Source organism: Drosophila kikkawai, chromosome 3L, assembly GCF_030179895.1.
Source record: "Drosophila kikkawai strain 14028-0561.14 chromosome 3L, DkikHiC1v2, whole genome shotgun sequence".
Lineage (NCBI taxonomy): Eukaryota > Metazoa > Arthropoda > Insecta > Diptera > Drosophilidae > Drosophila > Drosophila kikkawai.
The window spans coordinates 25,211,665-25,224,801 of NC_091730.1; the positions used below are offsets into that span (position 1 = coordinate 25,211,665).

Here is a 13,137-nt window from a genome sequence, read left to right on the forward strand (position 1 = left end):
CCCATTGGCTTTTTACGTTCGTTTCTTCGTTTCCTTCGGATTTCAATTAACGGTTTGAAGTCAGCTAAGAATAGCGCTAAGCTAAGAATAAGCATTGTACATTACTAATTGAAAATGAAGTCTCTTATCGATGATCGTTCCTTAAACTTAATCTGTGCGTAACTCATTTATAGGTACGTACAGATCTATAAATATATGCGAATAGATTTTGTCCTGCGCATAATGTATTTTTATTGTACAAAATGCGAGGGTGGCATTCTTATAGAATGTTTATTACACTATGCGAACCATTACTACTAATACAACCTAACTTCTTTATTTATTATATAAACTATACACAAAAATATATTATACTAGTCAAGGACAAGGTTAGACAAAGTAGTGAATGAAGCTTACGACACTGACACAAGAACAAGAACAAAGAACATGAAGAACAACCAAAAACACTGGAGTCCAAGTTTAGAACTTACTAATCAAAAATATATTTAGATACACTTTTCTGCAGGTATTTAAGAGGAGGTAAACGTATAGCCTATACTAACGATAATGCTAACGATAATTAACTATAGAGACAAGCACTTAACCCCACCATAACCAAGGACTTACCAAAATTGCATACACTAGTTTTCTAACTACACCTACACACGGACACCTAAGCCACTCTTAAAGCAACACAAGGACACAGTTACACGGGCCCAACAAGTGGGGGAAAGTAGGGGGGGACAACGCGTGGGATGTGCGATTGATTAGAAGGGGCGGGAGCAGAGGGCATTTTTTTGCTAAGCCTTAAGCACTTTGCTTTCAACATTTCTTTTGGTTTTGTTTCTAACATAAACGCAAAGGACATATTGGATACAGGGTAATACATGCAGTTAAATTTAAATAGAAAACCGAACTTATCGATATGATGATATGTATATGATAACTCAAACTGATACTGATACATAATTCCTACTCATTCGATATAATTTCACCAAAAGCTTTGCACTGGCATCTAATTCGGTACGATACTTTTAAGCTCGAGGCACATTTTTGAAGCTTTGCTTACCAACTAGATTTTGCTTGGATAGGCTTAGAGATAGATCACTAGAGTATCATCAACCAAGGGCATAGTCGGGACAGGGGAAGGAGGCAGTAGGCAGGTATACATATAAGATATTTATATACACCCATAGGAATATAACAAAACAGCAACAATAATTGGCGGCGCTTGTAAGAAAGCTCAGAAAGTGCATTTAAAATAAAACAAAAATATAAAAACAAAAACAAAAATGAGAGAGTGGAAAACGAGGAAATTTAAACATTTTTAAAAGCAGAACATATTATACTATTATTATGACAATTATTACTATTACTATGGACAAAGAAAGATTTATTAGCGAGCTAAGGTCAACCGAGAATTGTAAACCAATTTTGCAATTAAACAAATCGAATCGGAAGAAGAAGAAGAAATGGTATGGGAAGAATTAAGGGTACGGTCGCAGATATTGGTGTTGAACAGGCCCAAAGTTATTTTTTGTAGATAAAACTGTTATCTTTTAGTACTTAGCCAAATGTTAGATCGAGGTACGAGATACAAAGATATAACCCATGCAGTCGGCTGCAGGCTAAGCTAATAAAACCGAATGGTCAAAGCGAATTTATATTGTATATAGAATATTGCCCCTCAACAGAGCCTCGAACCAGAGGGTTCAATTATTGCATATTGAATACATACATACTGAGTAAACGTAAATAGTTGCTAGTATAGATTTTAGCATCGGCACACATCATAAGGACACACACTTACACCTGGACATTTCTTTGTGTAGCTTGGGATGCGTCTCGGAACCTATTTCTCAGATGCAGCAACGACAGCTTTTTTGTACACTCTATATGCGTTCCGTTTAGAAATCCGTCCGTATTTAGCATTATGCAAACACACACACACTCACTCACTCACTCACACGTAAGCAACTGCATGTAGTTCGATTCCGGTACTCAACCTCACTTTTAATTGATTTGCAATGGTCAAGGTTTTATGCAATAAGATTAGACTTTGCCGCTCCGAAGCCAGATGAAAAAACCCACACGAATACAATTAAGAGCCATTACTACATCAATCCATTATTTGAGATTTTTGAAGAGCACCTTTAACGGAAACAATAAGATATTAGCAGAACAAATTAAATCTAAATCAAAATCGGAACGTTGAAATTCAGAAGAGGAAACGAAACTTTACAAATAAGAGAACTTGCACTTCATATTAGTAGCCTAAATGTAAAAACCAAGAAGCAGATAAAGGATTCCCATTATACAAATATCAGTTGAAGCGAAACTAATTTCAAAGCTCGTCCTCACACTCAACGCAATTAGCAATCAGTTGCTTTGAACACTTTAAAGAACGACTTCAGAAGTGAAGAAAACCAATCGATACGAAATCAATATGAAGAACTCATGATTAAATGTTAAATGCAAAATGGTTTCAGAATCAAAAAAGAATAAAGTATAAATAGAGCATAAACAGGATCACTTAGACTGTGAGCCAGGAGCCGTTCGAGAGTTTTTCTCAAGATTTCCCTTACTTTTTACATTTCTCATTTCAAACATCCCTTCAAGTACAGACATTTAGGATCAGACATCAGCCATAACACTCATTCTTAAATTTTATAATAAATTGTAAAGTAACATAACAAATGTTTATTTACACAAATCAATTGCCGAACTAACGGGAAAGGAAATGGAGAAATGGAAAATGGAAAAATAGTCAAACGTAGTTGATCGAGACAGCAGACAGATAAGAAAATTAAGTACATTATTTATAATACCAACAAATGGTCTTTGTATAACAATATAAATAAATATACGCTATATACAATACATAGGTGTACATTAAAATCTATGAATAATGAAAACCAAAATGGCGAAAAGTGTAAAATTGTGCATTCGTTCATGAAAAAAAAGGATGAAAGTAAACACCGAAAAACATTACAGATATATATCTTATATACTCAATCGGCACTTTCCGCGCCCCTCCGCCCCGCGGAAGGCAGCCGGATGCCCACGACACAAGTAAATGCTATTAAACAAGAAAACTATTAATTAATTATGAACAAAACTATAAATATTTTAATACTCAAAGCATTATTACAAGAAGGTATATTTTAACATTATTTATGCGACATACTGCAAGATACAATATAAATAAATCCAGCGTAATAATAGAAACGTACATACTACAGTAACAATAACTACCGATCGATTAAAGAAGCCGCCGCCATCTGACACTCCCACAAACACAGTAACAGACCCACAAACGGATTTTTTGATCAATTTGTTTCCCCAAGAGCTATTATGTACATCCCAAACCCCAGACACACTGAACCAATGACTACTACTATTGTAGCTCCTGGATTAACACCGCGGCTAACACAACAGCTAACAATAAGAAAGTCAAAGTATAAATCATGATATCGAAAATATGAAGCCTACAGCAGCCCTAGCATTAATTATGGCCAATTTCAGATATGGCAAGCAGTGTATATTTAGTTTCGATAGCCAAACTGGGCGTCGCTAAGGAGCGGCGTACGAGACGGGAGTGGGAGATTAGGGTAGAGGTAGAGGAGGAGCAGGTAATGGGATTTAGACAACTGCAGACGAATGTAAACCACGTTATAATTACAACAATTAAATTATTATTAATTAATAATTATTATACACAAAAACTTATGCAAATGTGTAATAGATATATAAACAAAAAACAACTGGCAAGTTAAATAAAAAATAAAAACAAAGAAAAAATGATGAAAATTAAAAAAAAAAAAAAACAAAAAAAAAACAGAAATATATATTATATATACTTTATAGACATTTAAACATGAAAACAAAACACAAAGAAGAAACTAAAAAATAAAGTTGCAAATAATAAACTTTTACCATAAAACTATTTATTATATGAAGTATTACTGCTGGAATTACCTTGCAGCCTGGCCTGATGAGACTATATTAGCTATGAGCCAGCTTGGTCTGGAAATATCGGGGTCATTTGAGTTGTTGGATTCGGATTCTACGTATTATAATACCCCGAAAGGGTATAACAACGGGTGGTTGCTGGATGCTAGGTAATTCTTTGTGGTACTTGAAATAACAATTTCTTCATACTTTTTTTTAAGCATTTTGTGTATTTCGCTTCAGCTAAACTATAGCAAAATATGTAACATAGGAAGTTAGTAAAATGCTACTGCTATTTGTCAAACTTTGGTACTTGATGGAAACTCTTCAGTCTTAAGTAAGCAATCTAAAGGTGAATTGCATTCAGATTATTAAGCGTTTAGTCTCCTGGGTTCTTTGTCTGTTTAATATTAATATAAATCTACATACTGTATTCTTTTAGTATCGCGTTATTTTACATTGTTGTTTAAGGAAACCATAAGAACGGATATAATTTGGCTAACATAAGCATAGGCTTTTCTGTTTTCACGTATTCAATAATGTATTCAGTACCATAAACAAAGTATATCACCATTTTTGGAGGGTCTTGAACTCACTTCGCTTTCACTTGAAAATACATGACGCTCGTTAGGAGGTTTCGTTATTATTTTGTGGTAAATATTTTACCAACGGCCTACTATTAGAACGGGAACAAGCTGCAGGTGTAGGGTTTCTTTTTTCAGTTATCAATGAAAATAGGGAATCAAAATTTCCCACCGCGTCGGCGCTTGGTAGTGGTGAACTTAAGGCAAGGCCAGAGCTACTCGTACTTAGAAGTCGCAGCAAACATCATTCTGTGTGTGCCTCGGGCCAGTCAAAAGAGTGTGGGCGTCCGAAGTGGCAGTTATGGCCATAAATACAAATATGTTCGTTCGCGCAGGCAGGTATTGATCGAAATTGCCGCTGACTGAGAGTGTCGCTCAATAACATGCTCGCAGATAGCAGCAGCAGCAGTCGCACAGTCACAGCTGCCGAATAGATGTGCAATTTTCAGAGCTCCGCAGCCGCAGGTTGGACGCCGCTTGCCGGTGATGTAAGCCCCGATTCTAGCTCGCCGTACCGCCGTCTGACCGCCGTCTACTTGTAGAATGTAAATCGTCTGCAGGTCGCGCAAACTCGCCCACCCACTGCCACTGGTCGCTGCACGGTGAGGCGAGCTGCGCGAAGTTCTGGCTTGCACGCGATGCGAAGCACCAGTCGAGAGCCGAACGACGGGGAATGTCATTCTATCCAACTCGATACGGGTAGGTATTGCGCGATCAACAGGGTGCCCCATCGACTGTGGAAGTCCAAATGTGTTGTTAGAAGAACGCTGCCCCAGAAGGTGTGTTTTCGCTCATTGACAATGGCTAACGCGAATTGTGCTTTGCATTCCGGATTCGAGTCGTGCCGCCAGTCGTCTGCGACTGCGCAGCGGGAAAGTGATCAACAGTGACTTAATACGCTTCGTTAAGTCATTAAATTCGTCATGAATCATAATTGTTGTGTTGATATCTTAAATATTATGCCAAAATCTCTATATGCAAAAACTTCGGGTTTCAATTTCTCAACACAAAATCTATAACGATTAATAAAGAAAAGTGAAGTCTAATAAAATATGACAAATTAGTGCTATAAAATTGTTCCGCCAGAAAGTATGCAATGAGGTCCGGGTATTCCAAGGTCCGGTATCGCGACTTCCATTTCAAGTCTTTTGCCTGAACTACTCACATATCGGAGAAATATGTAGTTGTAAAGGGATCGACCCCCCCTCTAAATTGTGAACCCAAGCTCAGCCGCAAGACATCAATTTTTTTAAAAATACTTAAGGGGGGACATCTGAGTAACTGGCAAAAAAAAAGCCCATTTTCTAGAATTTTTTTTGGCCAAATGAAGAAGCCAATCGAAAAATTTTAAAGTCGGTTTGATAATGTTAGATGTGAACTACATAATAATTTTTTTTTTTATTAATCGAAAACAAAATGGCGGCTGTGCAGCATTTCTTCGTAGGCCCTATTTTTTTAAAAGGGGTCCATGGCCGAAAACCTAACGTCCTTAGTTTTTGATCTAGAACAAAAAATCAAATTTTGTTAGTTTCTATATCTCAACCGCTATCGACGTACGTAGGATTTTTTCGATATTTTGATTTTTTGCAAAATGGTGAGTGATTAAATAAAAAGTTCAATTTTCATGAAAAAAAAAACGTCACAAAATTGTGGATAAAAAAAAAAGTAAGCAAAAAAAAAAAAAATCCTACGTACGTCGATAGCCATAGGTATTTTGGATATACTGTCAAAATTTCAGATCGATCGGTTAAGATTTGTTCGAGTTATGTTTTCGGCCAACTCAAAAAAAGTGGTTTTGAGAAAAACGCGTTTAAAGTTTTAAAATCGTATATGATTACATGTGATGCATCGCCGCAGAATGGAAAATTTCGACACTTAGAAACTTTTGCCGGACTCTATCTTTTGATATGTTATTTTTAAGACCCTAAAGTATTTTTTAAGCAAAAAAAAATTTTTTCGATTTTTAAAAAAAGTTACTCAGATGTCCCCCCTTAATCATTTAATTAGCAATCCAAAACATTGATGTACTCGAACTTGAGCCACACTGGCTAGCCGACCCCCAGGTAACTCAATGAATGATAATATTGAAAGCGCAATTTTTATGGGAACTTCTGTTTTCAACTGCGATATTTAAAGTCATTCAGTCGTATTAGGAATATCCTGAATATACAAAAAAACAAGAAAGGAAGCTAACTTCGGCACGCCGAAGTTTGTATACCCTTGCAGATTGGTTTTCATATTTATGTCATAAATTATAATGCCGAAAACAGACACTAAACTGAGTTACATACCATTTTACCTATACTTATTATGTTTACAGTTTGACAGTTACAGTTATACATTCCCAGCTTTACATTTTCTCTACATCTGCGGATCGCTTCTATGGCTGCTATATGATATAGTTGTCCGACTTTCATAAAATGTATACCAAAATTCTATAATAATAAGTAAAGCTCATATCTCAGAGTAGATGAAAATACGTTGAAAAACAACGAAGTTATAATTTTTTCTATTACTTTCCCTATCGTTCCTATGGCAGCTATAAGATATAGTCGTCCGATTTTCATAAAATTTTTACCAAAATTTTCAAATAATACCAGAGGCTCATGTGTCAAAGTAGATTAAAATACGTTGAAAAACAACGAAGTTATAATTTTTTTGATTAATTTCCCGATCGTTCCTATGGCAGCTATAAGATATAGTGGTCCGATTTTCATAAAATTTTTACCAAAATTCTGGAATAATATAAAAAGGCTATATCTCAAAAATGATGGAATAATATTGAAAAACAGCCAAGTTAAATTTTTTTTTTTTTTAATTTATCGAACATTTGTATGGCAGCTATATGATATAGTCGTCCGATCCGGCCCGTTCCGACATATATAGCAGTGAGAGTATATAGAAGACTATATGCAAAGTTTCATTCAGATAGCTTTAAAACTGAGGGACTAGTTTGCGTAGAAACGGACAGACGGACAGACGGACGGACAGACGGACGGACAGACGGACAGACGGACATGGCTAGATCGACTCGGCTGTTGATGCTGATCAAGAATATATATACTTTATAGGGTCGGAAACGTCTCCTTCACTGCGTTGCAAACTTCTGACGAAATTATAATACCCTGCAAGGGTATAAAAACGGTGACTTTTTAGGGAGAAAATTAACTAAAACTACTAAATCTAAGATTCTGTTTCTATTCTAACTGTTCAGATTTGGTTACATTTAAAGATCCCTCTAAGAAAATTAGGCCTGAAATAGCGTCAATGTGAAAGGTAACATTGACAGGGAGCCAACTTTCTGTCAAATCTTTTCCTACTTGACAAAAGAACAACTGATTTCAGAAAGCCAACTAACCGGAAAAGAGGACCTTAACTCTGTTTTATAATTTGGGGCTTAAGAGTCTTTTAAACCCAAGAACCGGAATTCGATTTTTGGGTAGTTTTTGAACCGCTGATCTCAAGTCAAATTTAGTTACAAAAATATGAATATATTGTAACATACAGTTTATTCTATGGTCGGGAAAATACTCAACAAATAGATCATTTAAATCAAAAATGTATTATTAAGCCCAAATTAGAATCCTCCGACCTAGTTTCTAGAAAATATAGTTTGTACTCGTATGATGTATTATTCAAAATATGACTGAATACCATTTCGTAGAAAAAACATGCAGAGTTTTTTTATTCAGTATTTATCTTTGATGGAAATTTAATGGTACCGCTCTCCAGGGAAAACGAAAGGTGACCCATATTTGAATGAGATCTGCCCAAAATAGAGGGCCGCCTCTATCAGTTGTCTATTTTGGGAGGTGTTTTTCTTTTCCTTTCCCGAAAACTCATAATCCGAAAGAGGCGCAGTCGATTCTTAGTTGCCCTAACCCGAAGTAGCAGAGAACTATAAATAAAATGCCATCAAACACGCGTAATATAACGAAAACTGCCGGGAAAACAACTCGCACACCTTGGTGGACTAGCGGCCGAGAAAGAGACAACAAAAAAATCGAGGTGGCCGTTATCGGCAAGGCGGAATCCTCAACCCACCCATTATTTCGAATTAATCCCTTAAAATTCGGTTCACAGTGGCCTCTATCCGGAGTGAATGCCAAGCAGAGACTCATTTTTACCCTGATCTGCTGGCAGCCTGAGGGCGGGAGTACGAAGAGCTCATGAATGAAAAACAGCGTATACGTTTTCGAATTCTCCGAGTTTCTGCGGATTGTGGGAATTGGATGTGTGGCCGATCGACCAGAAGGCGGCTATATGGCCGGCAACAAGTTGAATTTTTCTAAAAATGAACGCACACGAAATAGCTTCGTCTTTGGCGTTAAATACAGACAACGACACCGAGAAGCGACAACGCATCTCTGCCGAAGAGCGGAGGAATTTGATTTTCATTTCTGCTGCTCGTCGTGCCCGCTGTTTTCCTCTATTGTGTGTGGGTCGTGCTCTCCGCCGCGGTCCATCTAAGGAGCATATTCCGAAGAAGCGATGCTTTCCGCGACTCGGCTTCCCGCAACTAGTTGCGTTTTGGATGTCAACACGATGTACACGCGTACAGTGGCAGTGCTGGTGATCCGACTGCCAGGGGAGCGTGAACTGAATTGCAGACCTCAACTGCCACTGGTTCGATCTGAGGGGATCCTTTGAGAAGCACCAGCCAGCAGACTTGACAGCCAAAGACTGATTTGAAGCCGGGTCCAAGGCCAATTCCCATTTTTCTGGGCACCTCTCTGTACAAACACAAGCACACAAAGGTAAACTGAACTGCCTCCTACCCACCTCACTCAGCAATCGGAAGCCTCCGGCTGAAAATTCAAAGTCGTTTTCCATCCAATGGGGCCGAGTAATTAGACCATTTATGGGCATTCTTTTAGCCCGAGGAATCGAATTTCATGCACAAAAACAACATTTCTGTTTCGGAGCGAAATTTCCCAGTGCATATGTGTGAGAGAGCGCCACTGGCTGGCCACGTCCCTCTTAGACATTTAAATAGAATCACCGCTGCTCAGGAGAGCAAGCGCGTGCTCTGTCCCCGTGTCCGTCCCCGCCTTCGTCTTCATCTGCCGGCGACCACGATCAGCAGAACAACAAAGCTGAGGGAAAACGTGTGTCTGCCTTGTCACGTATACGTATACGTTATATTGCAACACGGTTTCCACTCTCTCTTCTAACTTCTTTGGCTTTCTCTTTCGCAGGCAGGATCAGCATGCAGGAACTAGCGAGGGCGTGCGAGCTTAACGGCAGCAGTTGCCAAGACGAGTTGGTGCCTGTAGCTCCCGCTGCCAGCCACCTGGAGCAGCTGCTGCCCACCATCAAGCTCGAGCACCACGACCTGGAGTGTTGGCTACCCACCCCGGAGCACGCGCATCAACGATTAGACCTCAACAGCACCCACTTGCTTCTGCAGGGCTCGGACGACCCCCTGATCTCGCATGGCGCCTCTAATGACGCGCACGACGAGGACCATCCCTTCAAGACGCTAATGGCGCGCAAAAGAAACGTCTCTGGGCAGCCCCATAACGGCACCTGCAGCCAACTGACTAAGCAGCAGCTGAAGGCCAATCTTCTGATGGGCAGCCGCAAGTTGAATAAGCAACCCTTGTGTCCAGAAGATCCCCCTACTCCGTCCTCACAAAAGACACCGAAGCAGAACCAAAGCCAGGCCTCGAACAGGTCTAGGAAGCGGAACACCTCCACGGGGGCCATGAAGCTGCGTTTCCATCACCAGGCCTTGCCCGCAGAATATGCCGCCCACTACGAAGCCACACAGTCTCGTCAGCAGCAGCGGTCAGTGCTCCCACAACCACCTCCCCCGCCCAGTCAGGCCCACGAGAACGTACGCAGCTGGCTGCGGAAAATCGCAGAAATCCAGCGCAGTGCGGAACGCCAGCAGCAAAAGCTGCCGCCACAGGCTCCTCGTTCCGGACCGCCGGCCTCACGATTGTCGCCCTTCCCACCCGTGACCCCGACAAAAAGCGCCGAGCTACCCGCAAACCCGAAGCGGAGCTCTCTTAAGTACGCCGATCTGCCCTACATGGGGGAAATCACTCTGGACAACTACAAGCCAAGGCGCGGCCGAAAGCCCAAAAAGGCGGATATCTGCCACCTGATCTACAAAAATTATGGTACTATTGTCCCGGCTAATGTGGCGGCGATGCCAGTGAGCGCCACTCCGCCAACATCTACTGCCACGATTGTTTTGCCTCCAGAGGAGCCTTTGAACCTCTGCCTGCGGGACCAAAGCGGAGATCGGTACTCCATCTCCAGCAGCGACAGCGTAAAGCCCGCCACCACGGCATCAACAGACTGCGGCCTCTCCTCCCACCGGACATCTCCGCTAGATGCAGTAAAGCCCTTGACCCTCGAGCTTGCCGAGAGCGAGAATCATCCAATGTCCACCGCCAAGCTACTTTTCCAACCAGTGGGCCTCTACTACCAACAGCTGGTGGAGTCTTGCAGCCTAGGTGGGGTTACCCTGCCCCTGGAGACCATAGAGAAGGACAACCAGCTTTCTCTAAAGATTCCCATACCAAGCGGGTTCTTTGCCAACGAGGCCACGCCGCTTTCCATGCGCAAGAGAAAGCGCTCGGCCATATTTATACCGCCCGTGCCCGCCGAACACTCGGCCAGCCCTCCCACTGAGGTCAGCATATGCAAGTTTAAGTTCACGGGAGGAGCCAAGCCGACGCTGCAGGAAAAGAAAATGCTTTCGGTGGACGCGGAGGGCAACTACCGCTACTACAACGGCACCGGAGACAAGACCATGCGGGGCTATGAGTTCATCTCCCGAGATCAGCAGCAGCATCTGCAGCAGCATCAGCTTCAGGGCCAGGAGAAACTGTTCGTGGACATACCACCACCATCAACGGACCTAAGCCTGGAGCAACTACACATACCCCCGGAGTCGCCGACTTCATCGATGCTCCTGCCTAGCAGCAACCACTTGGTGCCCGCCGTGGCACCGCACAGTCCCGTCTCGCCGCACTCCAGCTCTCAAAGTCCGATGCCAGGTGCGGTTTGTCCAAGGCAGCCACCGGGAAATCCGCCGACAGAGAGCGAGCACAAGAGGCGATTGTCGCGTCGTTCGAAGCAGCGAGAAAAGCTGGAGAAGACCTTCAAGGAGAAGGGCTTCCTTATCCAGACCCAGCAGCTACAGTCCGCGGAGGGAGCCACCTACTGCAAGTTCAGACAGCTGAAGAAATTCACACGCTACCTTTTCCGGAACTGGAAGGACCACATACCTGAGAGCGATCTGGCCAAGCACCAAGGCGGTGGTCGGGAAAAGAGTGAGGCTGTCGGCCATCTGCTGAGTCAGGAGAGCCATTCCGCCAGCCAGGCCATGTGAGGCTCCTTGAGGACACAAAGCACTGCCAAAGATTTAGTTTAAGATCAGACATGGTTGTGATGGGGTGGAGAAAAGTAAGCCATGCCAATTCCGTCCATGTAGGCTGCCCAACAACGCGATCAATGATCAGCCACGTTTCCTAGTCGTTCATCAGTTTCTCTAGTGCCTAATAAAGTGTTTTTCTTAACAAATAAACTGAGTGTTTGCATGTACAATGGGTGCAGAACTTTGAGAGGTTACAAAATGTCTACTTATGATCACTTCAACACGTTTCGACTGTGTGTGTCCACGGTGCCCATCAAAATCCAAACACTATCAATTTTAGTTGCCAAATATAAGAAATATGAATCCAAATTATAAAATGTCTTGAATGAAATTTTTGGTATTATTTGTTATATTTAATTGTAATTGCAAAACTTTTTTGTTGTTTATCAGAGAAGTTTCTTTTGATTGTAACTTGGCAACTTGTATTTCATTGAAAAGGTAAACATTTAATTTACATTCAAATTAATTGATTCGATTTTTTACCATATATTGAAAATTTCGGTATATCAAAGATTTACAATATTTTATATTCTGTTGTTTATATTTTGTCGAACATTTCCCTTTGATAAACCCCATTTTTATTCATATTCTGCCCTCTCAGAATATTAATAGCTTTAGATGCTATATAAATCTGGACAGAAAATAAAAAACTATTAATTTTGATTCCCTATTTTCCATTCCATCAATAACAAACTCTAACAACTAAAAAAGAGACCACAAAACCTATCGCATGTATGTATTTGTCGTCCAACTGTTATTACCAGATTGAATATCCTAAAGGAAGCTAGTTCTTCCTGTCAGGAAGACCACCAGGGTGGGTCCTTGTTAGTGTTCTTCTCGCTCTGTGCATTGGGCAACACGTTGAGATACTTGAGCTGTAAAAATTTAGACACTATTCGTAATTTTTTTTTTAGGAAATACTCAAGCAATCATCGTGAAACTTCGAAGATAGTTACTAAGGAAATCGGAGATAATAAAAATAATGTTTTTTAAAATATTGTTTTTTGAATAATATTGCAAAATGGCGGACATATAGGTTTATTATAGGTTTATATATTTTATTTGAACCAAAAAAACCCAAAAGAAATTCTAACAAACAAATTAAATTCAATTAAAAAAAAATCGATTTTCAAAATATTTGATGTGAGGAAGGAAGTTGGAAAGGAACACCCTCTTAAAAAGTAACAATACTCATTTTCATTACTACCATTTAGGTTCCAAAAAAAGATA

General features: G+C 40.6%; 1 protein-coding gene across 5 annotated transcripts; it reads left to right on the top strand.

The window, feature by feature from the left end:
• The first annotated feature begins 5,190 nt into the window (after positions 1 to 5,190).
• Positions 5,191 to 12,030, top strand: LOC108084807 (uncharacterized). 5 transcript variants are annotated; one of them, XM_017181166.3, is made up of 2 exons: positions 5,191 to 5,213; positions 9,713 to 12,030. In XM_017181166.3, the coding sequence occupies exon 2, from the start codon at positions 9,724 to 9,726 to the stop codon at positions 11,860 to 11,862; it is 2,139 nt and encodes a 712-aa protein (XP_017036655.2). In that variant the 5' UTR covers positions 5,191 to 5,213; positions 9,713 to 9,723; the 3' UTR covers positions 11,863 to 12,030. The 5 variants fall into 5 exon arrangements, with proteins under 5 accessions (XP_017036655.2, XP_017036656.1, XP_070141998.1 ...); XM_017181167.3 differs by lacking the exon at positions 5,191 to 5,213 and adding an exon at positions 8,897 to 9,271; XM_070285897.1 differs by lacking the exon at positions 5,191 to 5,213 and adding an exon at positions 9,302 to 9,360.
• Positions 12,031 to 13,137: the final 1,107 nt, after the last annotated feature.